Genomic DNA, 18802 nt, shown 5'->3' with positions numbered 1-18802 from the left:
ACGAGTCCTCGCCCAGTTGGAACTACATTTCCCACAATTAAGCGCGGCGGTCAAGCAAGTTCGGCGAGGGCGGAGATAACCAGTGTGGATAAAAACGTAAACAAGCCAGCGTACCTACAATTTAATTCTTCTAAATGAAAAGCGAGTGTTAACAAGGCGGTGTCGTCACCTTATTTTTCAGCTTTTTGTGTGAAGAATTAGAAATCAAAACACACACATCGTTCCGTTATTGCAACAGCCAACCCCAAAACACGTGGTCACTGTTTATGAGCTGGGAGCAACTGTTGTTAAACCACGTTGCTCGGTCAGATCAGTCATAAAATAATCTTCCATCGTTTTTGCTGTACTGTTATGCTCAAATCTCTGAAGGCTTCAAGCAAAATAAGTCATTATAATGATAAGAATTTTGAGGCAAAAAAGTATAATGAAGCAGAAGGTTTTACAGTCTTAAGGACAATGGTATATAATATGTATATCATATATATGCATGTTATGGTCAATGCATTTTTGTTTAACATAATTATTAAAAATCTATCCATTGTCAATTTATCGTTGCTTGATGTTAGCATGCAGAAGTCAGAAGTGTCAAGGCTATGATCATATTTTTAAAAATTACATGACAAATAAATAAATTGTAATAAGATTTACAAGTTAAAACCCATACTGCTTTTTCTAAGAATCGGAAAAAAATAAACGTTTTTTGTTTGCAAAAACAAAAACACAAACAGAAAGAACTTGCAAGCAACTTTATCAACAATGACAACAGGACAAAATGTAAAACATGTAAAACAAAACAACTCAAAAAGTACATGTAGAAACACAAACATTCCAAAAAGTTACATTCAATTTTCAATACTGGAAATCAGCTTTGTGTCTTGTAGGGAGCAGCTGTGGGACCCCTGAGTTGGACTGTAAACACCCCACAGCGCCTCTCTGCATTATTAAACACAATATTACTGAGAACAAGGCAGCTGCTTTATCCCACTACTGGGACAGGAACAGTCCGCAGCATTCCTGGGATCATTCGGCTGAACGTTTCCAGTCTCTCGTTGGATGATAATATGACCACATTCACAGAAATATGAGAAATACATAAACATGAGGTAGCACTTGTGTCAATTTAAGGATAAGGATAAAATTTGCGACTAAGGCTTAATTCAGAGCCTAATTGATACCACAGATCAGGTTCCGTTTATTTATTTTAAATAGAAAAAGCTTGATTTTCTGTAAATAAGTGATTATTCTTCTTCTATAAAACATTTACAGGCATAAACTGAGTGAGAGGACATTAGAAATGACATTTCGCACGGATCTTTTGCCCATATGCAACGGTGACCATTAAACAAATCTTTGGTTTACATCATTTGCTTTCACAAGGAAACAAAAATTGATTGTGTCTCTCTTCCTCCTGAACATTCCCATGATTGAATCTTCTGCAGAAACCACTTGATTGAAGTTACAAATGTGAAAATGGTGCACACGCTGACATTTCCACAGCGATCCATTAAATTGATTTCTCAAGACCTTCTAACCATCCGAGGAAACTCACACGTAGATAATAAATCCCCCGTCGAATCTATATTGTACAGTGGGAACTCAGTGGGTGCACGTCACAGATGCACTGTCGCAACATCAGCTGCTCAATATAATATACCGTCTTTAAGTCTCGACATTTCCACCTCAAACATACAGTTTGCAACGGTTTTCGAGGAATGCCGCCAGAAGATAATTGTGCATGAAACTGATTAATTTCCATTCTGTCGCCGCACGCTGGGGCTTCCTCAGAAACGCGACCCGCAGCCGTCGCCACTCGTCGAGCTGCAGGTCAAGGCCACTAATGTGCAAGGCTTTACTTGAGGAGAAGCACTTTGACTAATCTCACAAGCTCATCTTTGGTCAGCTGCCATTATTTGACACTCCTCAGTAACCTCCTGCCACAGATCCGTTGATCCAGTAAATGATCTTTTGGGACAGTCACCGAAGCACATTGGACAATAATACAAAACTACTGAGCAGACAAGTGCTAATCTTAAACTCTTCTACAGCATAACAAAAAACTATCCGGAGCTAAATGACTATTTGTACTCAGTAGTACATTGTAATAAAAATATAGATCTCTGAAGCGTATATTGGTGTCATTCTTCACGTGTCGTGTCCTCGTCGGGACGTCTCCTGCGGAGCAGCTGGAGAAACGTCCCCCATTAAGGCCAATCATAAAGCGTTTGTGTACCCACATGCTAATTCGAGCACTTCTGGTGTGAAACTTAACACAGACAAAAAGGAAGAAGTCTGTAATAACAAACACGGGAGGACCTGAGGAGAAGCTACACAGCAGACATCTGAGCTACTGGCACACAAATCTGAGATACATTCATCGTAAATTCTAATAGGCAAATCTACACGACAACAGTTTAGCACTGAGAAAATACCCTGTCAGATCAGCATGTAACACTACATGACTTTTCACTTTTCAAATGTACCAAACCTTGTTCCCTGAGTTAAGGAATACAATAGAACAATTAAATAAAAATCCTAAATGAGGTAGTATAGAACCGGAATGACAAGGGCAACTGCACAGATGCGAAGAACAAAGAGAATCTTCCTCAGATATGAGACGAAACAGCAACGCAAGTAACGAATCAACGTTTAAGTGAAATCTGAAAGGTGAATTTAAAAAAAAAACCTGCTTGTTTTCAAATTTGGAGAAGGTTCAAATGGAGAAGAGAAAGTTGCAGTGCCCTTAGCTTCCAAAAAAGAGAAAATAAAAACATGGGATGACGGACGGGAGTCATCAGGAAGTATCAAAAGTGATGTACGCAGCCCGTCTCATAACATAGAGCTATACGTCACATCTAGAGTTACCTGAAGGGAAACAGGTAGAAAATCGGTGAAAAGGATCTTGATCCCTTTCGCTCCAGTGATTCACTCTCTTAAATAAAGCCAGAAAAGTCCCATTTGTTACAATTCTGACTGTTTTAACATTCATGGTGGGTGAGATTTTCTTTTTAAAAAATGCACAAAAACAAGAAAAGACATTCATTGAATTTCCAAAAAATAAAAATTAAAAACGCTTCCTGCCAACATTTAATACTGTTAAAGGCATTTGTTGGCTGTTAATTGTGTGTTGGACCATCGGAACACCAGCTGGAAAACGCCTCCTTCTCTCTTTGGTGTTCTCCGTTTATCCTTTTTTAGATATTTTGTCCCGTTCGTTCCCCCAACGTCTGTGGAACCATCGGAACAACTTTTCAATGCCTGCATTGGTGTTCCGTTCCAAAACATGAAGCTGCGCTTGGAATTAACTTTTGTAAGTAAACTGATCCTCGCTCTCTCTCTCACACACACACGCACACACACACACAGCCTCACATGGCTACAGACACACACACACACACACAGCCTCACACGGCTACAGACTCACACACACACACAGCCTCACACGGCTACAGACTCACACACACACACACACACACACACACAGCCTCACACGGCTACAGACTCACACACACACACACACACAGCCTCACACGGCTACAGACTCACACACACACACACACACACACACACACACACAGCCTCACACGGCTACAGACTCACACACACACACACACACACACACACACACACACACACACACACACACACACACACACACACACACACACAGCCTCACACGGCTACAGACTCACACACTTGGAGAGGAGGTGCAGGCTGTGAGCTGCTCTGCTCTACTGGGCGACGGCCCCGGTCCTCCCCCCTATTCTTGGCCTCTGCCTCGGGCTCTGCACCCTCACAGTCGGATCCACCGCTCTCCTCCCGACCCGACGGGTCACTGCTCAGAGCGGCCGACAGATGGGTCATTTCTGTCTCGTCGTGCGAGTAGCGACCAGAGTCGCTTGTTGCCTGGCTGCCTTCGCTGTTGGAGGAGCCCTCCGTGTCACTGGGATGCCAGAGGAGAGTCTGCATGGCGCTGGCCTGTTCCGGAGACATCTCCTGTTCAAAGGTCAACACTGTGCTGCCAGGCTGGTCGGAGGCGCTGCCTCGTCTCATATTCTACATGTCGGAGGAAAGATCACATCAGTTGTGTGCAATGATTCCTGTAAATACTGTAAAATAGTGAGAAAGTACAAGACTGTTGTATTACCGGCCCTGATTTTCTGTTTTTTTTCAGATTATTGCTGAAGGAAAACCATTTGTTCTCAGCGAACGGCTGAACGGGGCCGAGATAATTAATAACGAGATTAGTTCCACCCTAAAAAAAGACAATTATTCCATTACAAACATGCATGAGCCATAGAACAGCAATTAAAAGTGAAGGCGTAATTACACCAAGGTCTGGATAAATACTCATCTTTAATTCTACATTTGAATGAGTCAATTATTGACATAGTTCTAAAAACGTCGGAAAAGTCGTTGTCTTTTCCCCTACGGAGGAAACCAGTCGTTACCTTGGTATCAAGGTGGTTCGGACTCATCACGGACACGGTCACATCAGTGCTCTCAGCTTGTCTCTCTGAGGGACGAAGTCCTGCTGCAGGACCAGACGTGTTCAAACCTTCTTGCTGGTTTTTGACAGCTGAAAATTTCCTGGAAGGTAAAAAATAAGACACAAAATTACAAGGACAACAAGGACAAGCACACGAACTGTAACAGCAGGGGGAGCGCTGCTGTCGCTACGATCAGACGCTCCCGGTACCTGTTTTTGCCTCTGCAGACGATAATAAAACCACAGATGATGATGCAGATGAGGGCGATGCACACGCCGATGGTGATCCCCGTCATGGAGCTTTGGTCCAAGTGGTAGAAGCCGTCTGCGAAGGATGACCACATCAAATGAGATGAAGTAGAATTTCTACAGCTCTAGACAACAGAAACGCAGATGTAAGCTATCAAGTGACCTGTGGAGCGTATGGAGCCACGTGGATCGGGACCCGAGGAGAGATCCGCTCGTACTTTCAGCTCCACCACATGAGAGAACGGCCCGTCGCCCATTTTGTTGGATGCAGAAACTTTGACTAAATAAACCTGCTCAGGTTTCAGGTTCTCCAGGAGAGCCATGGTGATGCTTCCTGTTGGTGAGTGATTATAGAGTTGGTGTCATTATATGAACTGTGAGGTTTATACTTGAATAATGTTTTCTTAAGCATGAACTGAGGGATGCAGGTTGTGCTACTGTAACAATGTAGCATACTCCAGAAACTGGAACAATTTACTCCACATTCAATAAATCTGTCCCAATACGCTGTATTTATTAACACTAACTGTTATATTATTAAAGAGGAGCTTAACACTAACAGAGGCAGCATTGATCAGGTTCCAGCACACAGAATACTGGACACAAAAAAGGGTCTTTTAAAGGCTAAAGCTAAGCTAAATTAAAATGGAAAATCACTGAACAGTCTAGCAGGAATCGCTGAGTCTGTACAAGCAGACAGAAACAATCTGTTTTAGATTTAGAAATAAAAGGCACCAATCAGGGATCAGCACATGGACAAACACAGATTGGATGTTGAAGTGCGTCAGTGATTTCCAATAGCCTGTGGCGGCTGCAGCACAGGGGCTTTGTTCGTGCACACCTGTCGAACCTCTTTACCTTCTCTCTGCAGCACCTGCCATTCCCCGGCTATCCAGTCATGTCTGGAGGCGTAGAGGACGGTGTAGTGTGTCACAGCGGTGTTGGGATCCTCTGGGGGTTTCCATGAAACCAACGCCGTAGCCTCTTCAATCAGAGTGGCCTTGACTGAAGAGGGGGGTCGACTGGGAACTGCGTGTATGCGTAAACATTTGTTGTTTCAACTCCAGAAAATAAGATTCTTTAGATTTTTAAGGTATTTAAAAGCATATGAGGGTGATATTCAGGGGTTGCAGAATAATTACCGTCAGGAAAAGTGCTCTGATAGACTACGGGGCTCCAGGGGCTGGAGAGCTGGTCGAGGTGAAGGCGAATGGCAAATTCGTACTTGGTGTTGGGCTGCAAACCTTCCACCGTGATGCTCTTTTCATTCCTTCAGAAGATACAGAAGAAGCTGTCATTGATCGGTTCAGTTAAATCCTGCGGTCATTTTAATTCCAGTGCCCAGATATGCATTTTTTTATCATTTAAATCATTTCCACTCGGGTTGTTGACGTTTAGGGATTTTATATGAGGGGTTATGCCCATAAATGCAGCTCGTGGTCATACGCGGGTCGTCCAGTAGATGGTAGTAGTGAGCTGTGTTGGGGGAAAACCAACGTTCTACTGAGCTCAAAATAGCCTCCAACACATGTAAAGAAAAGTAACTATAAATCTAAAGCGAGTGTTTGGATTTCAGAAGATCCTTACGTCTGCAGGTAGAGCACCAGAGAAGCATTCTGGAGGCCTACTGGGTTGCAGCGGACGGTGTAGTTGATGGCGTGGCTGGCGGTGAAGGCCGGATGACTCCAGTACAGAAACACGGCGCTGGAACTGTTCGTTTTAGCGTACACGTTGTGCGGAGGAGGAGGAGGAGGCACGAGTCGATCTCTGACAGCTGAGTAGCACAGAAAGGAAATCGTTATTTTTCAAGCGTTGTTGGCGCTCGCGTTGACTGACGAAATCTAAATATGGACTCACAGACACATCCAGGAGTGCTGATGGTCTGGTCGGCCTGGTAGCCGTCTCCGATGACATTATAGGCTAAAAGCTTAATGTGGTACTTCTTCCGTGGGTCTAAGGTAAAATCAAGGAAACCAAATATGTTAAGACATGTGTTTGTTTTGGTCCTCAGTAGTCAGTTAGTCACCTACTCCACCAGTGAGGCGGACACAGGACGCAGGGGTGTGGAAGAGTCCTGCACCGCGTGTGAGTTTGAGTTTTGATGACACGCTGGGATCTAGAGGTAGTTTCAACATGTGCTGTGCTTTGGTCAGTTTCCAGAGGACACCGCCACAATACATCATCCTGTCACCAGGAAGCCTTTGACCGCACATTCAAAGCCCCCCTCCCTCAGGCCTGCTGGTCAGTGGTCACTCCTATTCATGTCCAAAGTCTGGGGGTTAAATCGACTGACAGAGTCCCATGGGCAAGGCACCGCTGATGGTACACAGTAGTCACAGACCCCCAATCCCAACAAAAGCCATGACCAAAGGTCAACATAAGGCCTGAAATCATACAGATCCCATTTGAATACAATGATACTGACAAATAAAGTCACAAATTTCTACTGAAGATATAACAGTGATCCTAGCTGTACAAAATCCCCCAAATCTATATATGCACTGAGATTAACCTAAATTATCCCTCATATCTAACAGGCATTTCAGTTTGTCCAGCGATAAAGTGCTGGCTGCCCCGTCGAGCTCTGATGGATGACAAATGTAGAAAGATCAGAGGAGATCCGAGTTCTTCAGAGTTTGTGTCCAGTTGTTGTGGCCTTCGTGTCCACTTCCAAAGCACCTCTTCACCGCCCGCCGTAATTATGCGAGAGAGTCGCTCTGCAAGGGGGGAAGTTGTGACATCTGGGCCACGACCTTTGACATGGAATCTGGGCAAGCTAAATCCTGAAAAAAAGGGGGTTATAGGGCTCTTTTTGGAGGGGGAGGGTCAACTGGGGGAAGTGAGTGGAAAAACAAGCTAGACCCTGAATAAAATGCTGCTCAAAACAGCATCTTTGTTAGAAAAGGGCTCATATTTTTATTTCAACATCACATCTGAAGGATGATCCTTTGAATATTAGCTCATGTTTTCATCGCTATTTGAAAGCCTGCGGACAGAACTAGCATGACGGCGGATAAATGTGTCTGCACGACAGCAGATCAGATTTTTAGAGTGCGACATTCTTGCTTTGGGTGACGACATTTTCTCACAGAGACAAATCTCACACGACTCCCGTAAATTATTCTGTTTGGAATAAAGGGCATATTCGAGCCATTTGCAATCACCCCCATTTTACAGCCTGAATGCAGATCCTGTTGGCCCCTGAGGTTTTGTTCTGGCCTGTGGAAGGCCCCCCCAGGCCGCAGCAAGCCGAGCCTGAACAGGGGCCATAAATGTCAACTCTGGCATGAACCCTCACACCGGCATCTATCATCTCTCCCCCCCCCCCCCCCCCCCCCCTCCTCCACCAACACTACTGTCACACACGTGTTAAGCCCCAAAACAGCGAGGGATGGAAAACATATTAAGCTTATGTAGGACAGTGACCTGCAGCAGAGAGATAAGCCCAGACTCATAACGGCTGCCTGGTGCCAACAGGTCCAACACGCTTTGAATATGACTGCGTGTTGCTCTGCTGGGCCCAGCACAAAAACACGCGCCAGGAAAGGTCACGTCACATCAGCTACAGCCTCTCAAACACGTTCTCGTCTCTGGGCCTGCTTCCGCTCTGAGAGATCACTCAACATTTGGCACGTTAAAGGTCCCTCAGAAAATACGCAGGAGCTGAATCAGCAACATTAGCCTCCAACACAAGTAATCAATGTTATTGGCACCGAAGAAGAGCGGCTGGTGTGTGCAACATTAGAGGATTGTGGGTAATGTCATATATCGTGCAACGTGGGTGCCCTCAGAACGTCAATACCCAAACATTTGGAGCATTTCATCATGTCGCTGTGATGAAATGTAAGAAAATCGGTTGGGCATCAACTGGGCTGACGTGGCCACGACACATTTATGCAAACGGGCGTTTTCTTTCTGGTGGAGCCGTAGCTGCAGAGGCGCTGAGGTGCGGCCCTTTTACGCCTCTATCCTTGTGCAAATTCAGCAGCTGATTCATGAGAAGGAAACCCCACAACTGGAAGACGGTGAGCTGAAAAGACCCCGCTCATTGTTCGGCCCACTGCTTGGTTGGTGAGAGGTTGCGTTTCCTTTTTGTCAGAGCTAATAAACCATCTTTGTGGCTCCCGAAGCCAAAAACAATGAGGGCCTTTGATGTCAAAGCTCCTCAAGCAACACAACTCAGTCATAAAACACATAATAAATCTGCCGTTGCCTAACAGCTTCCCTCTCTGCAGAGCAGCTCCTTTATCAAAGAGAGACAAACTCATTCCTTTTATCCACACTAAACTCCACTTTTCACTCTGTTCGTTCTGTCGATGTTTATCAGAAGTGGCGGCTGCATGTTGGGAATCGCACTTTGGGAGAATCTAACCTGAACCAAATTAGAGGTAAAGTCTAAATCTGAGTTAAACACCTGACTGGTTTACACTCACAACACAATTAGAGGTAACACCTGGAGTAACTTAGAGCGCCGCTTTATCGTTGCTTCTTTCTGATTCCACTGAAGCTTCATGATTTACAAGTCAGCTGCTGACCACCTGGTTGACCCCCGATGGCCACAGATGGTCGGTTGTCCAGTCCATGGGCCTGAGCCCTTTCCCCTCTCAAACAAAAAAAGCAGAATAGATCCAAACTACAGGCCAGAGGAGCTGTGATACGTCTCCACCGCCACCCAGCAGCTGCTCGAGGACGGACGCAAAGTCCTGTGAGGTCATCAAAGTGGGACGGGCTGTGGTGCCGCAGCTATTGAAGCTGCTCTGACGGATATCAAACAACATCATCGCTCATTCAGGTGGTTCAGCCAAGTTTATCGACACTTTATGACCCCAATAAAGTGGAGTGATTCTGGAGTGCTGCACATTTAGCGTGCACGTTACCCACCAGCTTCAGCTTCAGCATCATTTAGCTATGCTAATGGATGCCGCGCTTATTTGGATATTAAACACCTTTAAAAATACACTCAGCAGTTCAAACAATAGTGAAACACGACTCACCGAGACCCCCGATGGTGCGTTTAAATTCTGAGGCACGCAGCAGCAGGGGGGCGCTCTCTGACTGGCTCTCCTCCCGGTAGAAGAGCTTGTAGCCTTGCACGCCCACCGAGTTCCTGGGTGCCAGCTGCCAACGCACGGAAACAGTGGTGCAGTTTAAAGGCTCCAGATGCAGGTCGGGCGCCAGCGGCACTACAGGGGCAGGAAACATCTGATGAACTGACGTCTGATGCGAAGGCATGAGATGAAAGCAAGAGCCGGTTGAGTTGGTGCTTCCCTCGAGCTGCCAGCGTTCATGTGGCCTGCTGGTTACAGACCAGACGACCACGCTCGCTCACTTTGATTTTTGGAATGGGGGAATAAAGTTTTCCAACTGAAAACTGTTATCTGAGGTCAGAAGGTAGACAAATGGAGAGCGGTGGTCATGGTCCCTCCCCCACCTCAACGCTTCAGATGTGGGTCTAAGTAGCCGTATACTCTTTCCCAGCCAGAGGCCTGAGTGGCTCCCTTTATGACCCATGACTGAAGGCCTTCCAGTGTTACTGACAGTGCAGGGCAAAGGTCACACGGTACTCAATGCAATGCCTTAACAAGATTATCAGAACAACCTTTACTTTACTCTTTTTCTTTAAAAGGAAGAGTTCATCCATTTTCTCATTAACTGCCACTTGTTCTTAATCTGCTGCTATATTTTGATTGGTCACACATCTGAAATCACTTCCTCTGGATGTTCTACCTCGGGCGCTGGATGCCTTCGGAGTGCGGTGAGACGTCCAGGCAGACTGCTCCCCCCACCCCACGCCGGTGGCGGCGGCAATGCGGAGCAGGTAGATGGTGTCAGGCTGCAGGTTTTCCAGGAGATGCCCCGTTTTCTCTCCAGACAGCTCGAGCTGGGAGACCGTGCTGTCATCACTACTGCGATAGGACAGGCTATAGGCAGAGACGCGCCCCCGACTCAGCTTCTCTGGGAGCGGCTGCCAGGACACCTGGATGTCTGTCGGACTGTGGCTGGTCAGGCTGAGTTCTGGGGCCCGGAGGGGAACTACGGGGCAAGAACACTCAACACTCAACCTACAAGGACGTCGTTTCAGATGTACGGGATCGTTTATGTAGCGAAATAGAACATTTCTGCACGTTTGTAAAGGTTTTTCAGCGTATAAATGGAATTTACATTGTCGACAAAGTAATGATCTAATCACTTTTAACCATAACTCGTCACGCATCTCGACACAACTAGAGATTCTTGTGCAGTGCACGTGGAGAACAGTTCAGGACTCACCATCTTCCAGCGTGCACTGGAACACGTGGTCCGACATGCGGCTCGCTCCCATCGGCATGTAGGCTACGATGTAGAAGGTGTAGTTGCGAGCTGGCTCCAGATCGTCAATAATGTATCGGGTGGTGTCGTTTCCAATGACAACCTGATATTCCTCATTGTTTAATCCTGGAAACCCAGAAGCATTCATCATGTAGCCAGGCCTCACAGTACGCCGTCATAGTCGTTTGATTGGCTGCTATTAGGGCTCCAACTGTGGCCTGGTGATTTCTGACCTTGTAAATAAGCTACTTCGGGAGTGAACACAAAGCCTTCTGTGCAGCCTCAATAAGTCACTGTGAAAAGTGTAACAAAGTCTCCTTCCTGTCTAATTCACATCCTCCCACTCCAGCACAGGACTAATTAATTTCTCTTTTCACCAGGGCCTCCATTTACAGAGTCCTTCTGCAGTGTCAGGTGCAGAATGTACTGTCCGATACTCTGTCAATGTCAGCGAAGGGCCCTTCTCTGAGGGCAGGAAATACCCGCAAGACGTTTGGAATTAAAAACTGAAAGAGGATTACAGGGAATTTGTTGATTTTATTTTTACCTCGTCATCCTGAAATCCAGCAGGTGTTTCCTTTCTCTTTATTTGGATTCTGTGTATTTTAAGTCAATGGCAAATGTAATTAAGTGCTGTAATTGAATGAATAAGCTGTTGGGCTTTTTTTACTGAATGTTGCATTGTTTGACTGTGACTCTTCATCGCCACAAAAAGAGTTCCCAGGGAAGCTGAAAGGCTTTTCTGCTGCCACATTACGACCCTTGTTTGCTTTATGAATAGTTCCTCCTGCATCCAGCATCTTGAGAACCAAAAGGAAGGAGCCTTGAAATGCCACGGGGCCAGCTTCTTCAGGGAACAGAGCCCTCTCTCAACAAGAGGCTGCTTCTTCTTTCACTGAGGAACTTTCTATTTATTTGTCTTTGCTTCAACCATCAGCCTGGAAAAACCAGTTAATTCCCACACGCTAACGCCTCATCTGTTATTTCACGCTACTTCATAAAGTCACATATATACACACTCAAATCTGGAGCCTTGTCATCCTAATATTCCCTAATCTGACAGCAATAAAGTTGCTGTTCTGCCTTTCACGATCTCCTAGAGAACATAATCAAACTGATGCTTGAGCTTCTCTTTTTACGATCAAAAACAGGAGGGTTACGTTCCGGTTCTTGTCATTGCTGAACTCACCTTCAGCTTTCATGTAGTGCACCGAATAAGCAATAACCTTATCCGAGTTGTACAGAGGCCTCTCCCAGGCCAGCAGGATGGCAGAGCTGGACACGGTGTCTGCTTGGATGCTCCTGGGCGCGCTTGGCCGGTCCTCCGACATGACCACGATGAGTCTGGCCATGGAGAGGACTGAGCCCAGGTGGTTCTCGGCCTGGCACTGATAGATGGCATCGTCCTCAGCGATGATCTGGTTGATGACCAGTTTGCTGTGGAACCCGGACAAACGGGTGATCAAGATAAATCAAGCATTTCTTCTGTTCACCACGTGCACCTGGGACTAATCCTCCACGTCGCAGCTACCTGTTGTACATCTTGATGCGACCATTTGACTGAACTTTCTCGCCGTTCTTGAGCCAGGTCATTTGAGGCGCCGGAACACCTTCAGCTTGGCACACAAAGCGAGCGGTGCCGGCACGCGGACGGGTCAGGCTCTCGGGCCACTCGACCAAAGAAGGAGGCGCTATACAGGAGGCAGCAGTGAGGGATATAGTGCGTCTAATACATCTGGGAGAAAAGTAAAAACCTATCTTACCCAACACGGTGACGTTAGCTGAGGCTACGGTATAGTTCCGTGTTCCAGGAGTGGTGGCTCTGCATACGTACACGCCTCCATGCTGCGGCTTGATGTCTGTGATGATCAGGTTGCCATTTCCCAACACTTTAGTGTTGTAAACATCAATAGACCTGCTGTCTGCGCGGCTCCAGGAGATAATGGGTCTGGGATTGCCTGTGGCCATGCACTCCAGGATGGCGTTTTGGTGCAGTGACACTGAAATGTTCTGTGGCCCAGCAATGATGTGTGGCTTCTGGGGGAGCTGGGGGCTGGGGGCTGCAGGGAGGGAACAAAAATGGACTTTTGGAACGGGTTCCCTAGACGTTACTGTGTAAAACATGTTCCACACAGGAGCTGCGTGACACACCTGGGGTGACTGTCAGGGTGGCTTCTGAGCTCCTTCGCCGGCTGCCGATGTTTGTTGCGGTGCAGCGGTAACTTCCAGCGTCTCTCTTCTCCACCCCATAGATCTGAAGAACACCGCTGGGCAGCACTGTCATTCTGTCACCACACACACACACACACACACACAGCACGGCCTTCAGCTGTTGAGATGTTTCATTCATTGCCTCACAAATAACTAAATATCTGATGAATCCCCCACAAAAAAGACGTTCTGCCATTTCCTGAAGGAAACTTTGGACTTAAATCTGATTTTATCAAACGTCACTTTGAAAAAGACTCAAACATTTTCTTTTTAATTATTGTTTACAAAATCTTTCCATCCCTGACCAGTTTCTTTCAGGGGTTAATTAACTGCCTAAATAAAGGTTAAAACATAAAAAAGGTTTGGAGATGGACCACAGATTACGCTTTACCCCCTTTATTCATGTTTGTTGTCAGGGAGAATCTGAGAAATGATAAAGCTCTGGTGAAAGTACCTTTCGGTGCCAAGAGGCAACGGGACTCGATTGAACTCCCACGTGATGATGGGAGGAGGGTGCGCCGTGATTTTACACGAAAACCTGGCGACGGAGCCTTGTGTCACCACCAGTGACGTCGGCTGGATTGTAAATGACGAGATACCTGCGGGGAAGAGAAACGCACACATTAAAATCAACATTCCATATTCAACTGAGACGGCAGCTATTTCAGTTTGCAGTTCATTTTCAGTTCTCTTCATCCCTGTAGCTATTTGTCCATTTCAGTCTCATTCGGGGGCTCTGGGGGGGGGGCTGCTGAGTGCTGCAGGGAGGTGACGAGCGGACCGGAACAGCAAGCAAACCCTGCGTGGACGGTTTCCCTGAAACTGGGCTGTTTTCAGCCACCGGCTGGGAATCAAAAACAGGTTTTGATGGTGAATCAAACAGCCGGAGAAGTGATTTGTTCCCACTGGCATCGATTCCTCTCAAGCGCTGAAACATCTAGACGCTGTCAAGATCAACCTACGATTCTCTGTGCTTTAAAGATACTCAACCTTGGGCCCATCATTCGTTTCTGAAAAAAATCAATGACCCTCTTGTTCACAGTGAACAGCAAACAATGAGCTCACCACCACCACCACAACAACAACAACAACAACACAAGGCTGAACTCATTATCACAAACGTGTGAATGGTGCACAGACGGTCAAATCAATACCCCCAATGGACCGTTTGCAATATTCTTGAATGATATTTAAACACCTTTGGTGCTCTTTGGTCGTTGTCCACACACGTCACAAGGACAAAAAAAAGATGTTTTAAAGATGTTTAGAGGTTTTACTCAGGCCTCAGTAATAATAGGCACTGATAAGATGCTAAACGCATGTATAAAGTTGCTCATTTTGGCTGGTTTATTGAGTTTTTAGGTGTTTTGGTGTGAAATCAGACAAAAACATGGATGAAAAAGGACGAAAGCTCAACTGAACGCCTGCGACCAGACTCAAACTGTCACTGCAGTCGGATCATTCCCGCCTCGTTCAAACTGGCCCCGGGCTCTTGTAGCTCCTTGTGGCGGTCTGCAGAGGTAGAGGCCCCCCCCCGCCCATAAACGTTAGCGCATGCTCGTACAAGAATGCCATTAATGGGCTGCAGTGACAGAGCTGCAGGGCAGAAAAGAGGAGCTGAGCTTCTTCTTCACACTCTTCCTCACATCCGTTTAAATGAGTCAAAAACAGCAGAATAATGATCGATTATTGATTAACAACTAAGACAAGGGGACAATCTATAACTCCTGGGGCTCGTCCGGGATAGGCAGCGCTGTGATTTGGAAGCGTGACCATTTGCTCGCCTGTGCCGATGAAATAAGGACAAACAAACAAACAAAAACAGGTTGTTCCACCAACAACTGAAGCCCTTAAAAGGAACCCTGGTGGGTGTTGGGATTCCTGCAGGAGCAGGAGCTGCTCTGCACGCTGCAGCCGCCATATTCGACTGAGGAACTTTCAGCCGCAGTTTGAACTAAAGCTGCTTTGACTGATCTCACAGCAGATGGACGAGCTGAGCTCGACAAAGCGAAGGTCAGCGGACAGGTCAGGAGGACCAAACAAAGGTTCCCCGGCAAATACCAGGAATCAGTCTCTGGTCATTTTCTCAGCCTGGACAAAGCGGAGCAGAGTCTTCAAGTTATCCTCCAGCGCCGCCATCCTGGTACCGCCAGGACGTGTTATTGAGCATGAGTAGGTGTTGTGGCTCAAGAGTGACCACCCAACATCTACCATGCTAGGGGACCCCCCTGGAACATTGATAAAAAGTTCTAGGGAAGCAGGACTGATAATCATTAAGGAGGAGAACGTGGGGTTGAAAAAGTCTCCGTGATCAATCAGGGTTGGCAGATGTGGGACCGTGTGAGGCTGCAGGACAGAGCAGTGACCATCAGGCCGGCGCAACAAAGCGCTATTCCCCTGAGCAACGTGACCTCCAGCACTGACCAGGCGGCGCTGAAAGCAGCATTCCTCCCCTCCTCCCATCCCTTATCTATAACACACAAGTTTTCCAATCATTCAACTACCCCCACCCCCCACCCACCCACCCACCCACAAGCACGTGCACATACACACGCAGTCGCTTTGGGCATATTTAATCTTTCTTGACACAAAGTTGTGGAAGTGAATCTTTTTTTCTGAATAGCAGCGAATCCACCGAGCAGAGTCGTTAATGCGGTAAATAGTGAAACAACAAGCAGAGAAACTACCGCATGAAAGATTTAAGTCCCTCTCACTGCGCTCCACCTAGTGAACAATCCAGGGCAACCTTTGACCTCTGGGCCTGCCGTTCAGGGGAACCATGGTAACCTTTCATGTCCAGCAGAGGAGAAAAACAAGATTCCAGGCGTTGGGTTGTCACACTTAAGGCCATCTAATTCTTTCCCACTACAACTCACACTGAAAGATTTGCCTCCATCTTATTGGGGCTTGTAATTGTGCCCAGTCAGTGCACGTCAGCCAGATCCCTTAGCAACGTGAGATATTTCTCTGGTGCTGACCCAGCCGCCCAGCGGCGCACCGCTATTGTAAACACTGGAACAGGAACACCAGCAGCTTTTCAAACTTCTTTCAATGCTCATCCTTTCACTTTAAACACGAGTGTATATGAACCATTACAGGATATCGTAGAGTCAGCGATGGCGCAGTAACACGATGTGCTGCGTGAAATCAGAGCCCGTAACTGAAGCCAGGACGGAGGGCTGCTGCAGGTGAGGCGCTCAGGCCAAAACTGGGACGCTTTCGGTCGTTTCCAGGCCTTTATGTTGAAAGGAAGCGACGTCAGGAGGCTGAAACTGAATCAAGCACACGGTGAGGCCGTTTCAGCGAGGACAAATCCGCAGCTGGGACACTTTAGACAACTGTGGACGCGTAGAGCCCAGAATGACTGTCGGGTCACCTGTAAGGCAGAAAGAGCCCAGTTCACCCTGCAACAGGTGGGTCGGACTACAACCACCCAGTGACATGAGGTGCAGGCACAGAGCAGGAGCAGGATGTGCAGCTCGTGCAGTGGCCACCAGGTCCAGAAACTGTCCCCCAGTTGTAGAAGAAGCACTCACACCCAGAGACACTGAGATAGGAGGGGGGGGGATGGTCGCTGAAAAGATCTGCACCCTTTGACCAGAGTAACTGAGAGAACAATTGTGAGCAAAGCCTCAGCCCCTCTTGTGACCCGGTAAGACCCGCAATAAAGAACGCTCATTTAGACACTCGGGGTACGACCACCATCCTGAAAAGGGGACAATTTACATTTGTGTGCACACACACACACACACACACACACACACACACACACACGAGCACACAAACCAGTTAACAACACGACCACTGCGTCCTTCAACTGAGCATTTCTCAGGTACGTGTTAACTTTATGAGCTTCAGATTGACCCTCCAGCAGGTCTAAACGCCATTAAAAAACCCAAACTATTAAAGGTTACTGGCAGCTTTTACCACCTCTTAACTTTAAACTATAAAGCCGATCATCTACTTAATCAATCTACACGCTCGTTAAAAGCACAAGATGTTGATCAGTGAAGAGTGCGGAGCTGCTTGGATCTTCAGTGGAACATCATAAAAAGAATGTTGCGGCACAAATAAGAACGTAACTAGGAATGGAACTGGGAATGTCAGCGGGGTGAGAGTGGAACAAACAACCACGCAACCCTCCTGTTAGATGGAGATGTCCCAAAACACCGACTCAGCCTTCAGCTTCTCCTGTTCGACTGTGGGGCCGAGCGACGCAGCATTTTAAAAGAACAAAGCGACCGTGCAAAAACATGAAAGGCCCCCATGTGAAAAGGGGGTCATCTGTTCTTTACGTTGTCCTGGACATCTCCTGACCTGTGCTTCTCCTTCCTAAGCACACCAATGCCCCCCCCCCCCAACTCTGTTCTGGGGCCCCTAAAGCCCCCGAGCAGCCGAGACAAATGAGCGTGAGGAGCCAAAATCTTTGGAACCTCTTTGAAATAAATAAGTTGCTTACTTGCGATTGTGAGCCGGGCTTTCTGGCTCAGGATTGCGCCATATTTGTTCTGAGCGAGGCACTGATAGAGCCCTTCGTCTGATTTGTCTCCTCTTCTGCTCTCGACCTCGGAAATATAAAGGGAGCCATTGGAGAGCAGGTAGACGCGGTCGCTCCCTGCCACTTTCGCTCCGTTCTTGAGCCATCTGACATCGATGGGCGACTCTCCCTTGGCGTGACAGTCCAGAATAATGGCCTCTCTCCGCACGACGATGACATCACGGGGCTCCTTGATGAAAAATAACTCACTAAAACATAAAACACCTGTAAAAAGGAGAGAAGAAAGATGAGGGACACACAGCTGTTTAAGGGTTCTCACACTAAAGAGAAATAACACAAGTGTTATAATAAAATAGTTCCGCTTTAATCCTGCTTCACTTTAATTACTGATGGCTCATAAAGCCACCAAGTGAAGGGGAAACATTTAATCCCATTAGTCCCTCTGATTTTAACAGAAACCCACGATTGAGCTGCCAGCAGGAGCTGTGATGTTTGAGGATCAACAAATCTAATTTAGTAAATTAGCAGAGATTAGTCTGACTTCCTTCTGTAGCTGCAGACACGTTATTATCTCAAACGGGTGAAATATCCCAAATATCAAAGACGACAGACAATTAAATAAAGTTTTTAACAAATAACCAGCAGTGGTTGAACTTAATACACGTGACAGCTGAAAAATATTAACCTGATTTTGAAGATAAACAGTTAAATGACCAAAAGGGAACTTTAGTTCTGTTCAATCACGCAACTCTTTTACATTTAAACGCATTTTATCACCATTTCTTTAAGCCCAGTTTCGAGGATCGGTGTTACTTAACAGTGTTCTCAAAAGGGTTCATTCGTCAGTACATTCGTGATCCAGAAGTTCCAACAGAGTTTTAAATCAGATGTTGATGCTGATGAAGCTGCAAAACTCACCTGAGATGGGAAGAAACGCGGCCAGAAACCAGCGCTGATTAAGGTTCCTGCTGACGGGCGCCATTTAGGGGAATTGTCCGTGCATGCTACCTACTCTACCATAGCTGCTTCCTCCAGATGAGCTGCGCTGA

General features: G+C 46.7%; 1 protein-coding gene and 1 long non-coding RNA gene across 2 annotated transcripts; one reads left to right on the top strand and one right to left on the bottom strand.

Annotated features, from left to right (window-relative positions):
• Positions 1 to 731: 731 nt before the first annotated feature.
• prtga (protogenin homolog a (Gallus gallus)) lies at positions 732 to 18801 on the bottom strand. The gene is made up of 20 exons (XM_029845823.1): positions 18672 to 18801; positions 17715 to 18017; positions 13710 to 13854; positions 13196 to 13329; positions 12808 to 13104; positions 12576 to 12735; positions 12234 to 12481; positions 11006 to 11170; positions 10463 to 10768; positions 9730 to 9918; positions 6593 to 6688; positions 6323 to 6509; positions 5878 to 6005; positions 5594 to 5764; positions 4899 to 5069; positions 4697 to 4811; positions 4449 to 4587; positions 4145 to 4252; positions 3690 to 4053; positions 732 to 3224 (listed from the first exon to the last, which is right to left on the bottom strand). The coding sequence occupies exons 1-20, from the start codon at positions 18733 to 18735 to the stop codon at positions 3094 to 3096; spliced, it is 3621 nt and encodes a 1206-aa protein (XP_029701683.1). The 5' UTR covers positions 18736 to 18801; the 3' UTR covers positions 732 to 3093.
• On the top strand, positions 10345 to 11715 carry LOC115251940 (uncharacterized). The gene is made up of 2 exons (XR_003890422.1): positions 10345 to 10819; positions 11425 to 11715. It is a non-coding gene; the product is annotated as an uncharacterized lncRNA (long non-coding RNA).
• Position 18802: the final 1 nt, after the last annotated feature.

Source organism: Takifugu rubripes, chromosome 13, assembly GCF_901000725.2.
Source record: "Takifugu rubripes chromosome 13, fTakRub1.2, whole genome shotgun sequence".
Lineage (NCBI taxonomy): Eukaryota > Metazoa > Chordata > Actinopteri > Tetraodontiformes > Tetraodontidae > Takifugu > Takifugu rubripes.
The sequence above is the reverse complement of the archived record's forward strand: the minus strand, read 5'-3'. Positions and strand labels throughout refer to the sequence as shown.